General features: G+C 41.8%; 1 protein-coding gene across 3 annotated transcripts in view; it reads right to left on the bottom strand.

Moving 5' to 3' along the window:
- nectin1b (nectin cell adhesion molecule 1b) overlaps positions 1-22,335 on the bottom strand; it is a 211,817-nt gene that overhangs the window by 36,780 nt on the left and 152,702 nt on the right. For 2 of the 3 annotated variants that reach the window (XM_061973110.2, XM_061973112.1), the window contains exons 7-9: positions 15,385-15,445; positions 6,510-6,605; positions 133-234 (exon numbers count right to left, since the gene is read on the bottom strand). In XM_061973110.2, the coding sequence (XP_061829094.1) occupies positions 133-234; positions 6,510-6,605; positions 15,385-15,445 (259 nt within the window). The remainder of the gene's footprint in view (positions 1-132; positions 235-6,509; positions 6,606-15,384; positions 15,446-22,335) is intronic. The other variant, XM_061973111.2, reaches the window with a different exon arrangement.

The following is a 22,335-nucleotide window of genomic DNA, read 5'->3' as shown; positions in this document are numbered from 1 at the left end:
GCGGCCGATAGGAGCGGCCGATAGGAGCGGCCGATAGGAGCGGCCGATAGGAGCGGCCGATAGGAGCGGCCAATAAGTGCGGCCAATAAGAGCAGCCAATAGAGGCAGTAGAGGAGGAGAAGTTAAACTCACCGACTTATCGGTGAAGGCGGTGGACTCGGAGGGCGCGATGTCGTAATAAGGAGGCTGGAGGGGCAACTTGTGTATCTCCTGCTCTTTGTCAAGATGGACCACCTGCAGGAGAAACAACATGATTAATAATCTCATTATCAATAATAGTCTGATTCAAATTTATATTCTCAATATCAATGATAGTCTGATTCATAGTCCATCATTGAAGAATATCATCAGGATTATTTATTAGTTATATTTGTATTAGTACAAACCCCGTTTCCATATGAGTTGGGAAATTGTGGTAGATGTAAATATAAACGGAATACATCCATCCATCCATCCATTTCCTACCGCTTATTCTCTTCGGGGTCGCGGGGAGCGCTGGAGCCTATCTCAGCTACAATCGGGCGGGGAATACAATGATTTTCAAATCTTTTTCAACCCATATTCAATTGAATGCACTACAAAGACAAGATATTTGATGTTCAAACTCATAAACTTTTTTTTTTTTTTTGCAAATAATAATTAACTTAGAATTTCATGGCTGCTACACGTGCCAAAGTAGTTGGGAAAGGGCATGTTAACCACTGTGTTACATGGCCTTTCATTTTAACAACACTCAATAAACGTTTGGGAACTGAGGAGACACACATTTTTTAAGCTTCTCAGGTGGAATTATTTCCCATTCTTGCTTGATGTACAGCTTAAGTTGTTCAACAGTCCGGGTCTCCGTTGTGGTATTTTAGGCTTCATAATGCGCCACACATTTTCAATGGGATACAGGTCTGGACTACAGGCAGGCCAGTCTAGTACCCGCACTCTTTTACTATGAAGCCACGTTGATGTAACACATGGCTTGGCATTGTCTTGCAGAAATAAGCAGGGGCGTCCATGGTAACGTTGCTTGGATGGCAACATATGTTGCTCCAAAACCTGTATGTACCTTTCAGCATTAATAGCACCTTCACAGATGTGTAAGTTACCCATGTCTTGGGCACTAATACACCCCCATACCATCACACATGCTGACTTTTCAACTTTGCGCCGAGAACAATCCAGATGGTTCTTTTCCTCTTTGGTCCGGAGGACACGACGTCCACAGTTTCCAAAAACAATTTGAAATGTGGACTCGTCAGACCACAGAACACTTTTCCACTTTGTATCAGTCCATCTTAGATGAGCTCAGGCCCAGCGAAACCGACGGAGTTTCTGGGTGTTGTTGATAAACGGTTTTCGCCTTGCATAGGAGAGTTTTAACTTGCACTTACAGATGTAGCGACCAACTGTAGTTACTGACAGTGGGTTTCTGAAGTGTTCCTGAGCCCATGTGGTGATATCCTTTACACACTGATGTCGCTTGTTGATGCAGTACAGCCTGAAGGATCCAAGGTCACAGGCTTTGCTGCTTACGTGCAGTGATTTCTACAGATTCTCTGAACCCTTTGATGATGTTACGGACCGTAGATGGGGAAATCCCTAAATTTCTTGCAATAGCTGGTTGAGAAAGGTTTTTCTTAAACTGTTCAACAATTTGCTCACGCATTTGTTGACAAAGTGGTGACCCTCGCCCCATCCTTGTTTGTGAATGACTGAGCATTTCATGGAATCTACTTTTAGATGTGGGATGTTCCAAATAAGTGTTTAAGAGCATTCCTCAACTTTATCAGTATTTATTGCCACCTTTCCCAACTTCTTTGTCATGTGTTGCTGGCATCAAATTCTAAAGTTAATGATTATTTGCAAAACATTTTTTTTATCAGTTTGAACATCAAATATGCTGTCTTTGTAGCATATTCAACTGAATATGGGTTGAAAATGATTAGCAAATCATTGTATTCCGTTTATATTTACATCTAACACAATTTCCCAACTCATATGGAAACAGGGTTTGTACTTTTCATTTCATCAATTATAATATTACCATTATTAATACTGTCTTTATTCTTAATATCTTTAGTAATATTACCATTATTAATACTATCTTTATTTTTAATATCTTTAGTAATATTACCATTATTCATACTATATTTATTCAAAATAAATTTAGCAATATTACCATCCATCCATTCATCTTCTTCCTCTTATCCGAGGTAGGGTCACGGGGGCAGTAGCCTAAGCAAAAAGGTCCTGACTTTCCTCTCTCCAGCCACTTCGTCCAGTTCCTCACGGGGATCCGAGGCGTTCCCAGGCTAGGTGGGAGACATAGTTTTCCCAACGTGTCCTGGGTCTTCCCCGTGGCCTCCAGCCGGTCGGATGTGCCCTAAACTTCTCCCTAGGGAGGCGTCCGGGGGGAATCCTGACTAGATGCCCGAACTACCTCATCCTGGATGACAGAGCTTCCTGGATGACAGAGCTTCTCACCCTATCTCTAAGGGAGAGCCCCGTCACCCAGCGGAGGAAACTCATTTCGGCCGCTTGTACCCGGCATCTTGTCCTTTGGGTCTTAACCCAAAGCTCATGACCATAGGTGAGGATGGGAACGTAGATCGACCGGTAAATTGAGAGCTTTGCCTTCCGGCTAAGCTCCTTCTTCACCACAACGGATTGATACATTGTCCACATTACTGAAGACGCCGCACCGATCCGCCTGTCGATCTCACGATCCACTCTTCCCTCACTCGTGAACAAGAGTCCGACGTACTTGAATTCCTCCACACGGGGCAAGATCTCCTCCCCAACTCGGAGATGGCACTCCACCCTTTTACGGGAAAGAACCATGGACTTGGACTTGGATATGCTGATTCTCATCCCAGTCGCTTCACACTAGGCTGCGAACCGATTCAGTGAGAGCTGAAGATCCTGGCCAGATGAAGCTATCAGGACCACATCATCTGCAAAAAGTAGAGACCAAACCGGATCCCCTCAACACCCTGACTGCGCCTAAAAATTATGTCCATAAAAGTTATGAAAAGAATCGGTGTCAAAGGGCAGGGAGTCCAACCCTCACTGGAAACGGGTCCGACTTACTGCTGTCAATCAGACAGTCCGATACCCCATACTCTGTGAGCACTCCCCACAGGACATCGGTCGAATAACTTCTCCAAGTCCACAAAGCACATGTAGACTGGTTGGGCTCCCATGCACCCTAAAGGACCCTGCCGAGAGTAGAGAGCTGGTCCACAGTTCCACGACCAGGAAGAAAACCACACTGTTCCTCCTGAATCCGAGGTTCAACCATCCGGCGTAGCCTCCTCTCCAGTAAACCTGAATAGACCTTACCGGGAAGGCTGAGGAGTGTGATCCCACGATAGTTGCAACACACACTCCGGTTCCCTTTCTTAAAGAAAGGAACCACCACCCTGGTCTGCCAATCCAGAGGTACCGCCCCTGTTGTCCACGCGATGTTGCAGACTCTCGTCAACCAAGACAGCCCCACAGCGTCCCGAGCCCTAAGGAACTCCGGGCGGCTGTCATTCACCCCCGGGGCCTTGCCACCGAGGAGCTTTTTATTACCTCGGCAACCTCAGCCCCAAAAATAGGAGAGCCCACCACAGATTCCTCAGGCACTGCTTCCTCATAGGAAGACATGTTGGTGGGATTGAGGAGGTCTTCGAAGTATTCCCTCCACAGATCCAGAACATCGGAAGTCGAGGTCAGCAGAACACCATCCCCACCATACACGGTGTTGACAGGGCACTGCTTCCCCTTCCTGAGGCGGCGGATGGTGGTCCAGAATCGCTTCGAAGCCATCTGGAAGTCGATTTCCATAGTTTCCCTGAACTCCTCCCATGTCCGAGTTTTTGCCTCCGCGGCCGCTGAAGCCACACATTGCTTGGCCTGTCGTTACCTGTCCGCTGCCGACGTTGTCCCATGAGCCTAAAGGACCCGATGGGACTCTTTCCTCAGCTTGACGGCATCCCTCACTGCTGGTGACCACCAGCGGGTTCTAGGATTACCGCCACGACAGGCACCAACCACCTTGCGTTCACAGCTCCAATCAGCCACCTCGACAATAGAGGCACAGAACATGGTCCATTCAGACTCAATATCCAGTGCCTCCATCGTGGCATGTTCAAAGTTCTACTGGAGGTGGGAATAGAAACTCTCTGACAGGAGACTCTACCAGACGTTCCCAGCAGACCCTCACAATGCGTTTGGGCCTACCAGGTCTGTCCGGCATCCTCCCCCACCATCGGAGCCAGCTCACCACCAGGTGGTGATCGGTAGAAAGCTCCGCCCCTCTCTTAACCCGAGTGTCCAAAACATGGGACCGCAAATCAGATGACACAACTACAAAGTCGATCATGGAACTGCGACCAAGGGTGTCCTGTTGCCAAGTGCACATATGGACACCGTTATGTTTGAACATTGTGTTTGTTATGGACAATCCTTGATGAGCACAAAAGTTCAATAACTAAACACCACTCGGGTTCAGATCCGGGCGGGGATTCTTCCCAATCATGCCTCTCTAAGTTTCACTGTTGTTTCCAACATGAGCGTTGAAGTCCTCCAGAAGATTAAGGGAATCCAAAAAGAGTGGGTACTCTGAGCTGCTGTTTGGTGCGTAAGCACAAACAACAGTCAGGACCCGTCACCCCACCCGAAGGTGGAAGGAAGCTACCCTCTCGTTTACTGGGTTAAAGTCCAACGTGCAGGCTTTGAGCCGGGGGGATACAAGAAATGCCACCCCAGCCTGTCGCCTCTCACTGCTTGCAACGCCAGAGTGGTAGAGAGTCCATCCCCTCTTGAGAGAACTGGTTCCAGAGCCCTTGCTGTGTGCGTAGAAGTGAGTCCGACTATATCTAGCCGGAACTTCTCCACCTCGCTCACCAGCTCTGGCTCCCTTCTTCCCAGCGAGGTGACGTTTCACGTCCCAAGAGCTAGCTTATGTAGCCGAGGATCGAACCGCCAAGTGCCCTGACTTTGGCTACCGCCCAGCTCACATCGCACCCGACCTCTATGGCCCCTCCTATGAGTGGTGAGCCCATTAGAGGGGGGACCCCTAGTAATATTACCATTATTTATATTATCTTTATTTATATTATCTTTAGTAATATTACTATCATTAATACAATCCTTATTCATGTTTTCATTGTTAATCTACTCTTTGTTAAGAGTATTCTTAGTGATGCTTAAATTATTTATACATCCATCCATCCATTTTCTAGCACTTGTCCCCCTCGGGGTAATGGGGGTGGCTGGAGCCTAACCCAGCGGTATTCCGGCGGGAGGCGGGGTACACCCTGGACAAGGAAGGTGGTGTACACCCTGGACAAGGAAGGTAGTGTACACCCTGGATAAGGAAGGCGGTGTACACCCTGGACAAGGAAGGGAAGGTTACCCCTGGACAAAGAAGTTGGGATAGACCCTGAAAGAGTGACCCCCTAATGGCAAGGCCAACACAGATAGACAGGTAGACTAAGTTAAAAGATTAAGGTGTTTAAATTAGTGACTAAGTTTAAAGACTTAAGTGTTTAAATTAGTGACTAGATTTAACAAATTATATTAGTGATTAAGTTGAAAGATTAAATTGTTTAAATTAGTGAGTAAGTTGAAACACTAGGGTATTTAAATTAGTGACTAAGTTGAACGACTAAAATGTTTAAATTGGTGACTAAGTTGAACGACTGAAGTGTGAAATTAGTGACTAGTTTGAAAGAATAAAGTGTTTAAATTAGTGACTAGGTTAAACAATTAAAATGTTTAAATTAGTGACTAGGTTGAAACATTTAAGTGTTTAATATAGTGACTAAGTTGAAAGACTAAAGTGTTTAAATTAGTGACTAAATTGAACAACTTAAATGTCAAATTAGTGACTATGTTGAACGACAAAAGTGTTCAAATTAGTGAGTAAGTTTAAAGACTAAAATGTTTAAATTTGTGACTAAGCTGAAAGACTAAAATGTTTGAATTAGTGACAAGTTGAAAGACAAAAGTATTTTAAATGAGCAATTAAGTTGAAAAAGATTAAAATTATTAAGTTAGTGACTAAGTCGAACGAGTAAAGTGTTTCAATTGGTAACTAAGTTGAAAGACTAAAGTGTTACAATTAGTGACTAAATTAGAATATTTAAATGCTTAAATTGGTGACTAAGTCAAAAGACTAAAGTGGTTAAATTTGTGACGAAGTTGAAATAGTAAAGTGTTTTAACTAGTGACTAAGTTGAAAGACTAAAATGTTTAAATACGTGACTAAGTTGAAAGACTAAAGTGTTTGAATTAGTGACTGAGTTGAAATACTAAAGTGTTTAAATTAGTGACTAAGTTGAATGACTAAAATGTTTAAATTAGTGACTAAGTTGAAAGACTTAAATGTTTAAATTAGTGACTAAGTTGAAAGACTAAAATGTTTAAATTAGTGACTAAGTTGAAAGACTACAATGCGTGTTCTATATTAAGTTTCCATGCAGGTGTATTGGAAGAGGCAGAGCTTGCCCCAAACAAGAAGACCATACCTGGATGTCATCAGAAGTCAGGTGTCCCTTCATGTCGCTGTTCTTCTTCTTGGGTGGGGGAGGGGCGGGCTTGTGGGCGGGCGGGAGGTCGGTCCTGTTGACAGAGAACACAGACACGGCGTGACCTTTGGCACCGTCAGTGGCGGCCGCCGTCACATCGCTCACCTGCTAATGAGAAGTCCTGCCCGCACCTGGCCTTCTCTTAGCTCTGGACTTGGCGGCGGCGTGGCGGCGGCCTTTCAAAGGCTGCTAATGAGAGTGGCTGTCATTGGACATTCAGTGGGGAAGTTGTGAGTCACGTCCTCTGGGGGGCGCCCACCTCAAACAGTCCGTCTTCCAAAGGCAGATCCACGTGGTCATCTCCAGGATTGACTCAGACAATGTGCCCTTTGACCCTCAAACATGGTCCTCGCTTTATGTTTACCACTTTTCGTGTCAATCTATGTTGATAGAGACTCCTTTGTGGTAATAAACGCTTTTGTGCTCAAAACTTTGTAAACGTTGTTTTGCTCACCCCTTCATGAACGTTCTTGTGCTCACCCCTTCATGAACGTTCTTGTGCTCACCCCTTCATAAATATTTTTGTGCTCACCTCTTCATAAACGTTTTTGTACTCACCACTTTATAAATGTTCTTGTGCTCACCCCTTCATAAACCTTCTAGTACTCACCCCTTCAGAAACATTTTTCGTTCTAACTCCATAAACATTTTTGACTCACCCCTTCATAAACGTTTTTGTGCTCACCTCTTCATAAACGTTTTTTGTACTCACCCTTTATGAATGTTCTATTGCCTACCTCTTCATAAACGTTTTTGTGCTCACCCCTTCATGAACGTGTTCTACTCATTAAATGTTCTTGTGCTTAACCCTTCATGAACGGTTTGTGCTTACCCCATCGTAAACGTTTCTGTGCTCACCCTTCATAAACATTTTTTGTGCTCACCTCTTCATAAATGTTTTTGTGCTCATCCCTTCATGAATGTTTTTCTGCTCACCACTTCATGAACGTTCTTGTGTGCACTACTTCATAAACGTTTTTGTGCTCACCTCTTCATAAACGTTTTGTGCTCACCATTTCATAAACGTTGTTGTGCACACCACTTCATAAACGTTTTTTGTGCTCACCCCTTCAGGAACATTTTTGTGCTCACCCCTTCATTAAACATTGTTGTGCCCACCCCTTCATGAATATTTTTGTGCTCACCCCTTCAATAAACATTGTTGTGCTCGCCACTTCATGAACATTTTTGTGCTCACCCCTTCATAAACGTTTTTGTGCTCACCCCTTCAAAAACGTGTCCAACAAAATGCTGACATTTACTCACTACTTTGTTCTTTTTACAATTTCCTACAATACTTTTTTTTTTTTAACAAACTCCTTATAAACATGATAGTCAAAGATTGTTTATATGAGAGGACCACTCATATTAGAGTGTCCGCCCTGAGTTGGGTAGGTTGTGAGTTCAAACCCCGGCCGAGTCATACCAAAGACTATAAAAATGGGAGTCATTACCTCCCTGCTTGGCACTCAGCATCAAGGGTTGGAATTTGGGGTTAAATCACCAAAATGCTCACTGCTCCCCTCACCTCCCAGGGGGTGGAACAAGGGGATGGGTCAAACGCAGAGGGTGATTTCACCACACCTAGTGTGTGTGTGACTATCAGTGGTACTTTAATTTTAACTTTTTTTTTTAACAACCTCCTTTTACGCATACTAGTCAAAGATTGTTTATACAAGAGGACCACCACTCTGCTGTTTTACCAACCTCCTTTTCACAGTCAAATATTATTTATATGAGATTATACGAGAGGACCACTCTGCTGTTTTAAAAACCTTCTTTTACACATACTGGTCAAAGATTGTTTATATGAGAGGACCACCACTCTGCCCTAAATACAATTTCATAACTGAAGAGCCCCTCCCTCCTTTACTTCCTGATTCCTTACCTTGAATTATTAATGTATTTTCTTCATGGGACTCAGGTACCGACAGGTCAAGCGGTGTGCGGCTTTGGTGGTTGCAGAAGCAAAAACTCGGACATTGGAGAAGCGGTTCTGGACCACTATCTGCCGCCTCAGGAAGGGGAAGCAGTGCACTGTCAACTCTGTGTATAGTGGGGACCATGTGCTGCTGACCTCGACTCAGGCTGTTGTGGATCGGTGGAAGAACTACTTCAAAGACCTCCTCAATCCCACCTACATGTCTTCCAATGAGAAACCAGTGCCTCTGGACTCTGAAGTGGCCCGTCCTATTTCTGGGGCTGAGGTTACCGAGGTAGTTAAAAAGCTCCTGACATGGCCCCGGGGTGAATGAGATTCACCCGGAGTTCCTTATGGCTCTAGATGATGTGGGCCGGTCGTGGTTAACAAGACTCTGCAGCAGGGGCGCTGCTCGGTTATCCATCAAGCCACGTGGGGTGAGGTGCCAAAGGTGTGGGATGTGGGGGGTGGGGTACTCAGCCAGTCAGTCCAACAAAAGTCAACAAACAACAGGTGTGTGTCCGTGGGAGACACACCTGTTTGTTGTGTATTCCCTGCACTGTTCTCTAGTGGAATCTCAAACCAAAGACCTTGCCAGGTCACTAGTAGCCAGGGAGAACAATCCAGATTAGATGTTTATGTTTGAGCGAGCGAAAACAAATGAAAACATTTTATTCTAATTGTCTAATTCTGGTCCTCAAATTCTCGACTGAATGGGTCGCCAGGCACACAACCCTCCACTTCTCCCAATGTCCGGCAACAAACATTACGTCAGGACAGGCAGATGTTGTCCAGTTTGGGATTTAGTCCAATATCTTAAAAGTCTGGTGCTCACAGCTTTTCCCGTCCTTCGGTCATTTGTGGCAGCTTCAGGATACTTTGAACGGCTGCCAACATCTTCCACTTTATGGATACACCAGAGCAACGCTTACTCCAACCAGCAGATGTCCTGTTATCATGATTCCGAATAGCTAGATGCCTTCAACTTCTTCGGGTCGCCAGGCACACAACCCTCCACTTCTCCCAAAGTCCGGCAAGAAAAGTTAGTCAGGACTGGCAGGGTTCTTGAACTTGAGCTTCTCGTCGAGAAGATCTTGTCGATTACTTTGAGAGGCCAGATGATCAATTCCATCATTTAGATTATGGAGAGCAGTGCAAAAGGAGACTCCAAGAAAGTTAAGACAAGATGAAACAAAGAAGCAAGCAGGAGAGATAAAGCAGATGGAAGGAAAATCTTCAGCTATCGATTAATGCCAGAGATAAAAAAAAATAAAAAATAAATAAATATATATATATATATATATATATATATATATATATATATATATATATATATATATATATATATATATATATATATATATATGTATATATATATATATATATATATGCTGCTTGTTAGCATCTAAACTAGTCAAAGTTTTGCTAGCTTGGCATGAAGAGGTGAAAGAGTGCTGATATTCTTTAGCCGATGGAAGCTAATCAAGCTAGTTAGCATCATGTTGTGTGACTCAGTCCTGGTTCCCAATCCGCCGTGTGCTGCAGCCCATCGAGAGGGCTGGTGCTAATGTAAACTGACAAGCGGCACAAGCTGATGGCGAGCAGGACGTGTGAGGCGGTGTTGAAGGACGTGTGAGGCGGTGTTGAAGGAAGTGTGAGGCGATGGTGAAGGACATTTGAGCTCCATCCAGGATGTCCACCTTGAAGACCTCCATGTCCACAGTGGACACAGAAGATTGAGGGAGACTCAAGGACCGATTTGAGTCGGCTCGCGAGGGGAAACAATGCTAATCCAGAAAGTGAGAAGAGCATCTGGTGGGAGAAAGTCCTCCAAGTTACTCGCAAAATGTCAAGTTTTTGAGGAAGGAGATGTTCTTATTCAAGACTTCCTGCCAATGGAAGAAGCATTTCAAGCACACGCAACGATTATTGATTTCTGCTGATCACAATCGTATTTGCCAATTTCACTTCGTTTGATGTTTTCATTGCAAACCGTAACAACGATTTGATCTTTAGGAGGCAAATACTGCAACACTACTTTGCTCCCGTTTAGTTGTTACCTGGTCTTAGTTTCTTGTGTTGAACAAAGACTCTACCAAGTCCCAGTCCTTGTGTGCCAAACACACTGAATACATCCGGTTCTGATCTTTAGGAGGAAAATAATAATAATAATAATAATAATAACTGGGATTTACATAGCGCTTTTCTAAGTACCCAAAGTCGCTTTACATGTACAACCCATCAATCATTCACACCTGGTGGTGGTAAGCTACTTTCATAGCCACAGCTGCCCTGGGGTACACTGACGGAAGCGTGGCTGCAATTTGCGCCAACGGCCCCTCCGACCACCACCTATCATTCATCATTCAATTCACCGGTGTGAGTGGCACCGGGGGCAAAGGGTGAAGTGTCCCGCCAAAGGACACAACGGAAGCGTTTTTTTTTTTTGGATGGTAAGAGGCGGGGAGCGAACCTGCAACCCTCAGGTTTCTGGCACGGTTGCTCTACCCACTACTTATACAATACTTCAACACAGTGGGCCTGATTTACTAAGATCGAAATACCACACGGTAAACAGTGTGTGCAACCTTTAAAATAGTGTGTACTAATAGTGGGCATGTTGCGTGTGATTAACTAGAACTGTGTGTGTAATTGTAAAATGGTGCATACCGCCTTATTTAAATGAAGATTTAGCATGTACTATACGAGGCATCTCCATTGGAAACACTTGTTTACTGCACATTGACACGCTCCACCTGGGATGTTCTGTTTTCAAACATGCAGGAGACATCTACCACTTTATATGGTCACTTTAGAAACAGTCCTGCAGTGCATCAACAATGACACCACTTTGTCCTACTTGCTGAAGGTGCAAGGGAGAGAGGCTGCACTTACTCCGCTCAATACACAAAAAATACACACTTCAAGAAATTATTTTTGTATAACAGTGTTTTTAGAAATATCTATTATATAAACAAATGTCATTAATAAAAGACTAAAAAACACTAAAACGCATCAGTTAAATACATTTTACTCAGACCTGTAAATCATCCAGCATCTATACAATTATAAAATTATGTTGCTGAATATGTGTCTAATATTTGTGTAAAATGTTGACACACATGTCAAACGGAGGATTGTGTGTGTGTGTGTGTGTGTGTGTGTGATCCTGCAGTTGTGTGTGCAACTGTCACTTTGCACACTTGCTAAACAAAACACTAATTAGTCCTGCAAAACAATGATGAGTTTTGATAAATCACATTGCGTGTGCTAAATAGTTCTATTTGCATCTTCTCCTTGCATCTTCTCCAGCTTTCTGTGCTATCAAGTGTGCACAGGTTTTAGTACACGCAAACATTTAGTAGATCAGGCTCCTGGTCTCCACAAAGACTTAACGGAAGTAAAAACACACAAAACTGTGTGCCGTTCCTTAACAAGTTTATCTAGATTGTGTTGCAAAATAATTGACGATGACACTTTCACACCTCAGGCCTTGATATGAGGACACACACACACACACACGCACACACACACACACTGCGATACAGGACACGATGATGTACTTTGTCACAGTCAAGCAGCAACAAGCAAGTAGACAACTTAAAGCCACAGGACACACAAGTACAAAAGTGGTCTCACGTGTGATTTCTCACTTCCTGTTTGACACACTTCCTGTTTCACACAATCAAATCACGTTTGCATACTGACTGACATTTACAAAGCAAGTACTTGAAGAAACGTGTTTGATTCCCTTTGTTGTTGTTGCCAAAAACTACGTTTACATGCACTATACAACACTTACTGTAAATATGTACATTTAACTTAGAACTAACCCAATTGTTTTTACATTATTACATGTGTTAACGTTATTTTTACATTAATATTAAAATATTTAAAAAAAAAAAAATTTTAAAACATTATTATTACATTACAATTATATTAATTATTAACATCATATTTACATATTTAATACATTATTATCAAATTATTTTTTACATTTTTTTTTACATTTTACATTGTTAAATTATTATTACATTTTTGTTACATTGTTTTTACATTAATATTGTATTATTATAACGTTTTACATTATTTTCATTAATTTTACATTTATTTTTACATTAATATTACATTATTATTACATTATTATTACATTATTATTACATTATTATTAATTTTTTTACATTATTGTTATGTTAAAGTTAAAGTTAAAGTACCAATGATTGTCACACAGTGTTATTCAATGTTTTTACATTATTATTATTTTAAATTTTTACATTATCAGTCCAATATTTTAAATGATCATTACATTATTATTATTATTACATTATGTTTCAAATTATGTTTTACATTGTTTTTTACATTATAATTCCATTATAATTACATTATTAGTCCATTATTTTTGTATGATTATTACATTGTTATTATTTTTTTACATATTTTTTTTACATTATTTTTACATTATAATTACATTATTAGTCCATTATTTTATATGATTATTACATTATTATTATTATTATTTATTTTACATTATTTTTACATTAATAGTCTATTTTATTTTACATGATTATTACATTATTATTACATGTTTTCACATTATTTTTTGCATTATTATTGCATTATTAGTCCATTATTTTTACATGATTAATACATTATTATTACATTATTCTTACATGATTACATTATTATATTATTTTTGAAGTATTAATTTACTGTTACTTTATTCTTACAATATTTGTACATTTTTTTATATAATCTACCTCTGATAATCTCACCTTTAACACCAACCTGTAATTTTTAGTGCATGTAGAGGAGGTGAAGGTGACCATTTTAAAAGCAACCTTGTTGTTGATGCTGTTGACCTTGTTGTTGTGGTTGTTGTCAACCTTGTTGTCACTGTTGTTTTTGACCGTGCTGTTGATGTTGTTGACCTTGTTGTTGTTGACATTGCTGTTGTTAACGTTGTTGATGTTGTTGACCTTGGTGTTGTTGACATTGTTATTGTTGACCTTGTTGTTGATGCTGTTGACCTTGTTGTTGTGGTTGTTGTCGACCTAGTTGTTGTTGACATTGTTGTTGTTTTTTTTACCTTGTTGTTGATGTTGTTGACCTTGGTGTTGTTGACATTGTTGTTGTTGACTTTGTTGTTGATGTTGTTGACCTTGTTGTTGTTGACGTTGTTGTTCACCTTGTTGTTGACATTGTTGACCTTGTTGTTGGTGTTGTCATTGACCTTGTTGTTGTTTAATTTGTTATTGACATTGATGCTGTTGTTGTTGTTGATGTTGTTGTTGACCTTACTGATGTTGTTATTGACCTTATTGTTGTTGTTAATGTTGATATTGTTGGCTTCGTTGTTGACATTGTTGTTGATGTTATTGTTTATCTTATTGTTGTTGACGTTGTTGTTGATGTTGTTGTTGCTGTTGACTGCACCAGCAGGGTTTCCCAGTCATGTGTGATAGTTTGATTTATCCTCCGAGTGTTGCTAGCTGTGCCAAAGTCAGCAAACAGATTCACTTTTGGCGGCGCTAACTCGGCGGCTGCGTGTTGTCGGTGATAAATCACGTGTGGGGGGATTGGGGGGGGGGGGGGCGGGGGGGGGCTGTTGAAGACAATATTCCCAGACTATGGCTTTTGACAACACCCGTCTGTTTTTGTCATCAGCCACGCTTAAATGGTTTTGTGATGAATCAGCCTTGACCGCATGTTGCTGCTTGGCGAGGGTCAGCCACCTTGTTGACACCCTTGGCATCAACGTACAGCGCCAAACAGTCGCCTTGTGGTCCGCACTCACAAACACATCAAATAAATGTTTGGATCTTCTTATAGTTTTACAGCAACAAATAGAACAAGAAGACCAGCGGATAGCTTAGGTGCTTTAAGAAAGTGTGTATCTTTTAATTGTCTATATTTGTCACAAATAGGACACAACGTGTACACAAAACAATTTGCAATTGTGATATGTTGATATTGATATTTTAAATTGTTATGATAAAATGTATGTTCACTGACACTTTAGCTAATGCTAGCTATCTATCATTAGCTAAGTACACACAATCCTAACCTAATGTACGTTCACTGACACTGTAGCTAATGCTAGCTATCTATCATTAGCTAAGTACACACAATAGTAACCTAATGTACGTTCACTGACACTGTAGCTAATGCTAGCTAGCTATCATTAGCTAAGTACACACAATCCTAACCTAATGTACGTTCACTGACATTGTAGCTAACGCTAGCTAGCTATTATTAGCTATGTACACACAACGCTAACCTAATATTAGTGAAGAGGTTTCTTCACTTTTAAAGGAATATTCACTTTTGATGAACTATGCATGCTTCTCATTGACTGTTTGCTTATTTTCAAAGGTTTGCATTTCAAAACAAGGAAGACAATCCCGGTACACCCCAAGAAAGGCCATGTTGTTTTCCAACATGGAAGTATTTGCTGCGGCTAATGTTCTCCTCACATATAAACACGTTACCATGGCGACACAGACACAAGCCACACCCAAGTTTACAGCGCATGCAGAGCGACACACACCACCAGGACTCCGGTCATGCAGCGGAGACCACAACCAATGCACACCGACGGGGAGGTTGGGAAACAAAAGGACGGAGCTTGCACGACTTTATCTTTGTTGTAATTTGAGTTCATACTTTTTATGAACGTATCTCTAAATCTAAATTTCTTTCAACACTTTCACATCAAATGTTTCAATTTGCGACGCCTTGTTTACACTTTTTGACTTGAATTTGGTCTTCCTCTGGCGCTTACAGCGGCGTGCTCAAGTACGTGACTTGCAGGCTGCCGTTGGAGGCGGGCAAGAGCATAGAGGGTCCGGGGGGGCGGGGCTGGGACAGACCGGGGTCAGGCGCCTCTACTTTCCTTGTGGCGAATTCTGGCTTCTCTGCTGCCTCGGTCACGCAACAGTCGCCTACAGCCGCGACGCTGAGGGAGGCGAGACAGAGAGCGGTTACTTGGACAAGAGGTCAGAGACCACCTTCTGCTACTTTACCATGCAGGCGGCCATCTTTGCCACATCACCAATGACCTTTGAGATAGACACAATCCACCCGCCATTTGATCCGCTGAAGCAAGTATATCATCCTTGGCAGAAGTGTTTTATTGTGAAAAGGAAGTACCTCAACCTAACTTCCTGATACAAAAAACTTTGGTTGTTGAAATGAAATAAAATCCATTTTAATTGTGCTCGGCCCTCCCAAAACAGCACAATTTGAAGATGAAACACACCTTTGAAATCACTTTTAGATGAGAAATAAAAGATCCCACCAGAGGAAAAACTACAGTAGTTGTATGAATAAAGTATAAATATTGTACAATATTGACTTATGGAGAGTAGACTTCTGTCAAGGTGGGCTGCTTCTTCATTGTGTGACAATTGGAACTATGTTGTTGTTCATGTTGCACACTGTGATGTGATGGTTGTTGTTCATGTTGCACACTGTGATGTGATAGTTGTTGTTCATGTTGCACACCGTGATGTGATGGTTGTTGTTCATGTCGCACAACGTGATGTGATGGTTGTTGTTCATGTTGCACATTGTGATGTGATAGTTGTTGTTCATGTTGCACACTGTGATGTGATGGTTGGATTGTGTTGAGCTCTGATACATATTACTTTAACTATCAGCACGATTGTGTTGATCTCTGACAAATATTACTTTAACTGGTAGCAGGGGGCAGGAGTGTGTCAATCTCTAACAAATATTACTTTAACTGTTAGCAGAGGGGCAGGAGTGTGTTGATCTCTGACAAATATTACTTTAATTGTTTGCAGGGGGCAGTATTGTGTTGATATCTGATAAATATTACTTTAACTATTAGCAGCGGGGCAGGATTGTGTTGATGTCTGACAAATATTACTTCAATTGGCAGCAGGGGGCAGTATTGTGTCAATCTTTAACAAATAACAATTCAATCAATCAATCAATGTTTATTTATATAGCCCTAAATCACAAGTGTCTCAAAGGGCTAGCAGGGGGCAGGAGTGTGTTGATCTCTGATAAATGAATAAATAAAACTTTAACTGTTATCAGGGGGCATTATTGTGTTGATATCTGACAAATATTACTTCAATTGGCAGCAGGGGGCAGTATTGTGTCAATCTCTAACAAATATTACTTTAACTGTTAGCAAAGGGGCAGGAGTGTGTTGATATCTGATAAATACTACTTTAATTGTTAGCAGGGGGAATAATTGTGTTGATCTCTGATGAATAATACTTCAACAGGTAGCAAGGGGCATGATTGTGTATATATTTGACAAATATTACTTTAAACTGAGAGTAGGGGACATGATTGTGTTGATGTCTGACAAATATTACTTCAATTGCCAGTAGGGGCAGTATTGTGTCAATCTGTAAGAAATATTATTCGAACTGTTAGCAGCGGGGCAGGTTTGTGTTGATCTCTGACAAATATTACTTTAACTGTTAGCAGGGGGAAGGATTGTGTTGATCTCTGATAAATATTACTTTACCTTTTAGCAGGGGGCAGGAGTGTGTTGATTTCTAAAAAATATTACTTTAATTGGCAGCAGGGGACATTATTGTGTCAATCTATAACAAACAATACTTTAACTGGCAGCAGGGGGCAGGATTGTGTTGATCACTGACAAATAGTTCTTCAATTAGAAGCAGGGGGCAGTATTGTGTCAATCTCTAACAAATATTACTTTAACTGTTAGCAGGGGGCAGGACTGTGTTGATCTCTGACAATTATTACTTTAATTGTTAGCAGGGGGCAGGATTAGGTTGATCTCTGACAAATGTGACTTTACCTGTTATCAGGGGACAGGAGTGTGTCGATCTCTGACAAATATTACTTTAACTGTTAGCAGGGGGAAATAATGTGTCAATCTCGAACAAATAATACTTTAACTGGCAGCAAGGGGCGTGATTGTGTATGTATTTGACAAATATTACTTTAATTGGCAGCAGGGGGCAGTATTGTGTCAATCTCTAACAAATATTACTTTATCTGTTAGCAGTGGGATAGGAGTATGTTGATCTCTGATAAATATTACTTTAACTGTTAGCAGGGGATAGGAGTGTGTTGATCTTTGTTAAATATTACTTTAACTGTTAGCAGCGGGACAGGATTGTGTTGATTTCTGATAAATATTACTTTAACTGGCAGGAGGTGATGGGGTTGAGTTGATCTCTGACAAATACTACTTCAATTGGCAGCAGGGGGTAGGATTGTGTTGATCTCTAATAAAAATTACTTTAACTGTTAGCAGGGGGCAGGAGGGGGTACAAAATCTTACTCCACCTCCTCGTTGTGCACCTCCAGGAAACGGCAAGTAGGGAATGCCTGTGAGAGTGATGTATGGTGGAGGCCTCAGAAACCCCAGGGCCATCACGGTAGCCAAGAAGGTCTCACAGGAACCCTGAAAAGGGTAGGCTAGCGGAGTTCAGGTGAAGACATTTGCAGCCGGAATGATGGATGGAAATCGTCAGCCGAGGAATCTGTACCGATCAATGGTGAAGTTCCATGCTGGTTGACGGAAGAACCAAACAATGTGGTCAACGGTAAGCAGCAAAAAGACCAGTTAGAGGTCACTGCGAGCAGCTGGAGAGACTGCTTAAGTCTGGGAAGACCACTCTCCTAACACAAGGCAAGTGTAAATAAATCCCTGGCCCTCCAGGTAGGGGGTTGTGTGATGGGCTAACTAGCCGTCCCTGGAAAAATAAACTGGTTACAGAAACTGAAACTATGAAAACTTTACCTGTGACTGACCGAAGCCTAACTGACGACCCACAAGTAGGATGTATGAACCGTCTGGAGCAAGCTCATCAGAGACCTCAGTGGGGGAAATGTCTGCTGAAGCTGAAGTCAAGAACAAGAATTGGATGCTCGTTGACACTTGTGATTTAGAGATAAATAAGTAAACTTTGATTGATTGACTGATTGATGCTGGAATGTCAGAACACTATACCAAGCTGGAAAATTGGCACAACTGACCAAAGAAATGCAGCGTTACAACCTAAGCATTGTTGGTGTATGTGAGATCAGATGGAATACCCTTGGAGCAGTAACAACTGCCACTGGAGAGACCTTTCTCTATTCAGGCAACCCCAAAGAAAAAAACTCACACACACATGGAGTAGGACTACTCCTTTCAAAAGGTGCAGTAAAAAGCCTCATTGAATGGGAATCAATTTCAGAGAGGATCATCACAGCCAGGTTTACATCAAAAGGACGCAATATCACATTCATTCAGTGCTACGCTCCCACCAACACTGCTGTTTTTGAAGAGAAAGACACTTTTTACCAACAACTACAGACTGCCTAACAGAAGGCTCCCAAAATAGACATCAAGATTGTAATGGGAGACCTGAATGCCAAAATTGGAAAGGATAATAGCGACTGGAGTGGAACGATGGGGACTGAATGATTGGGACTGATGAATGAGAATGGGCTTCTCTTTGCCAGCTTCTGTGTCCTCAATGAGTTAGTGATCGAAGGCAGTCTCTTCCCACACAACCAAACCCACAAAGCTACCTGGATATCCCCAGACCACCACACCGGGAATCAGATCGACCACGTTGCAATAGACAGGAAACGGAGGAGAGTTCTTCTTGATGTCAGAGTCAAGAGGGGCGCTGATATAGACTCTGACCACCATCTTCTCGTGGGAGAACTCAGATTGAAACTGGCAGTGAAGAAGAAAGTTGGTAACAGGGTTCAGAGAAGGTTTGAGATGAGGAAACTGAACGATAACATAATACAACAATAATGCGGAATCCTTCGCAACCAGTTCCAAGCCCTATCAGAAGGAGATAACATAAACGACCAATGGGAAAGATGCAAGACGGCTTTTACTAACACTTGCAAATCTGTCCTGGGCTACAGAGACCCCAGAATAAAGGACTGGATCACAGATGCAACTTGGAGGGAGATCCAGGCTAGGCGTGACATCAAAGCAAAACTGAACAGAGAGACAGACAACAACAACAAGAAACGCCTCCGACAAGACTACCAAGAAAAGAACAGGTTGGTTTGTAAAAGCTGCAAGAGGGACAAGATAACACAAACGGAGGAGCTGGCCAACGAAGCAGAGGCAGCAGCCAGAAAAAGGAACGCCAAGGAACTGTACAGAATAACCCGTCAGCTGTCTGGGAAAAAACGGACCACAAGCCGCCCTATCAGGGACAAACAGGGAAACCTTCTCACCAAAGAGTCCCAGCAATTAGAGCAATGGAAGAGGTCCTGAATAGACTCCCCCCAGAGACTACACCAGTCATTGAGGAAGCAAGAAAAAACCTAAACATCAACTGTGGTAGGACAACAAAGGAGGAAATAAAGCAAACCAGCAAAAAACTAAAGCTGGGCAGGGCACCAGGGAAGGATAATATCCCACTTGATGTACTGAAAGCATTCATCAATGCCACCACTGATATCCTCCATGAGCTTTTAAATGACATCTGGGAAAAAGAAGAGATTCCCAATGATTGGAAGGAGGTGTTAATTGTCACAGTTCCGAAGAAAGGAAACCTCAGCGAATGTAAAACTGGAGAGGCATCATGCTCCTCTCAGTCCCAATCAAAATCCTCTGCCGAATTATCCTGGACAGAATCAGAGGTGTGGACTCGAGTCACATGACTTGGACTCGAGTCAGACTCGAGTCATGAATTTGATGACTTTAGACTCGACTTGACAAAATGTAAAGAGACTTGCAACTCGACTTAGACTTTAACATCAATGACTTGTGACTTCACTTGGACTTGAGCCTTTTGACTTGACATGACTTGCTTTTTTCCCCAAAACCCAAAGATTAAAAAGTTATTTGGGAGCGCTCATATATCCTACATAAACAATGCATGAATACATTAGATATAGACTGTATCTCTGTTGCTGCAGCAGCAGAGTTTATTCTATCTTGACACTTTGTATTGATATTTTGTATTACATTTCTCCCTTAAATGATCATGTTTACACTGATTGTTTTATATGTATTTTTTTATGCATGTCACTTAGGATAAAAGCGTCTGCCAAATACTAAACATATATGAACACCTGAAAGTCTTTATATCAGCTAAAACCACCATCTGTTTCACTGGATTCAGAATAAAACCAAATTCTGTCTTACCCAAAAATATTAGTATTTGAATATTGTTACTTGAAGACTTATTCCTGGTTACAATTATACTGTTAAGAAAGTATTGTCTTATATTTTGCCTAAAATGAGAATGCGGATGGTGAATGTGTTTATTCTGTAAAAGAATGACTTAAATGTTTAAAATGACTGGCCAATAGTGCTATTATGAAGTGCAATGTTAGCACTATTGTTTTCCTGCAATTTCAAATGCCCTTGTTTTAATAAATAAATACAGCGTTTTAAAAGCATAAACAATCTGTGTAAATGTATTAGTCTGTGGTTAAAAGGACTTGAAAGGACTCGAAACTCAAAATGCGGGACTTGGGACTTGACTTGAGACTTTCCAGTCTTGACTTTGGACTTGACTCGGGACTTGCCTGTCTTGACTCGAGACTTGACTCGAGACTTGAGGGCAAAGACTTGAGACTTACTTGTGACTTGCAAACCAATGACTTGGTCCCACCTCTGGCAGAATACAAAAACCACTAGACAAGATATTCAGGAACGAACAAGCAGGTTTCTAGAAAAACAACTCCTGTACAGGTCACATTGCACCACTCAGAATAATTGTCAAACAGTGCATCGAATGGCAGTCATCGCTATTAATAAACTGTGTCGACTTCGAAAAGGCTGTTGACAGTCTAGACAGAAACATCCTATGGAAACTGCACTGACATCATGGAATTCCAATAAAACTGGTCAACATCATCAAATGCATGTATGATGGATTCATAGGTCAAGTCATCTCAAATGGTAAACTCTCGGACACCCTCCTTATAAAAACAGGAGTACAGCAAGATTACCTACTGTCACCCCTCCTCTTCCTTATCGCCATCGACTGGAGAATGAAAATGTCAGTGGATGGCCAGAAGACAGGATTACAGTGGAACCCTTTTGAAAGACCTTGATTTTGCTGATGACCTGGCTCTGATCTCAGGAACAAACACACACACACACATCCAACGCAATACCACCAGAATGCACGAACATAGTAAACAGATAGGCCTCACGATAAACACTGGGAAGACCAATGTCATGAGGCTGAACACCAAATCCCATCAACCTATCACAATCAAGTAGCACCCCCTGGAAGATGTGGTCAAGTTTGTCTACCTGGGAAGCAACATCAGCACAGATGGACAAGCTGATAAAGATGTCGAGCTGCGCATCAGCAAAGCAAGACATGCCTTTAGAACTCTCCGACCTGTATGGCTCTCTTCCCAGCTCTCCAGAAACACTAAAATCAGAATATTCAATATAATTGTAATTGTAGAGACGCATGAACCAGGAGCAAATTCAAAATTAAATGAAAAGCAGAAAGTGGGGATGGATCGGCCATACACTTAGGAAGGATCCGAGAAACATAGCAAGATAAACCCTGGATTATAATTCTCAAAGGAAGCGGAAACCACAGAGACCAAAATCCAACTGGAGGCGGTGCACTCTTGATGAACTGACCAAGATGGAGACCCCCTGGCAGAAGCGAAGACCATCGTGCAGAAGAGAGTGAGGTGGAGATCCATGGTGGACGCCCTATGCTCCCAAGGGGGCCAAGAGGATTAAGTCAAGCAAATCAAAGGGGGCAGGAGTGTGTTGATCTCTGATAAATATTACTTGAATTGTTAGCAGGGGACATGATTGTGTCAATCTTTAACAAATATTATTTTAACTGGCAGCAGGGGACATGATTGTGTCAATCTTTAACAAATATTACT

Source organism: Nerophis lumbriciformis, linkage group LG17, assembly GCF_033978685.3.
Source record: "Nerophis lumbriciformis linkage group LG17, RoL_Nlum_v2.1, whole genome shotgun sequence".
NCBI lineage: Eukaryota > Metazoa > Chordata > Actinopteri > Syngnathiformes > Syngnathidae > Nerophis > Nerophis lumbriciformis.
The sequence above is the reverse complement of the archived record's forward strand: the minus strand, read 5'-3'. Positions and strand labels throughout refer to the sequence as shown.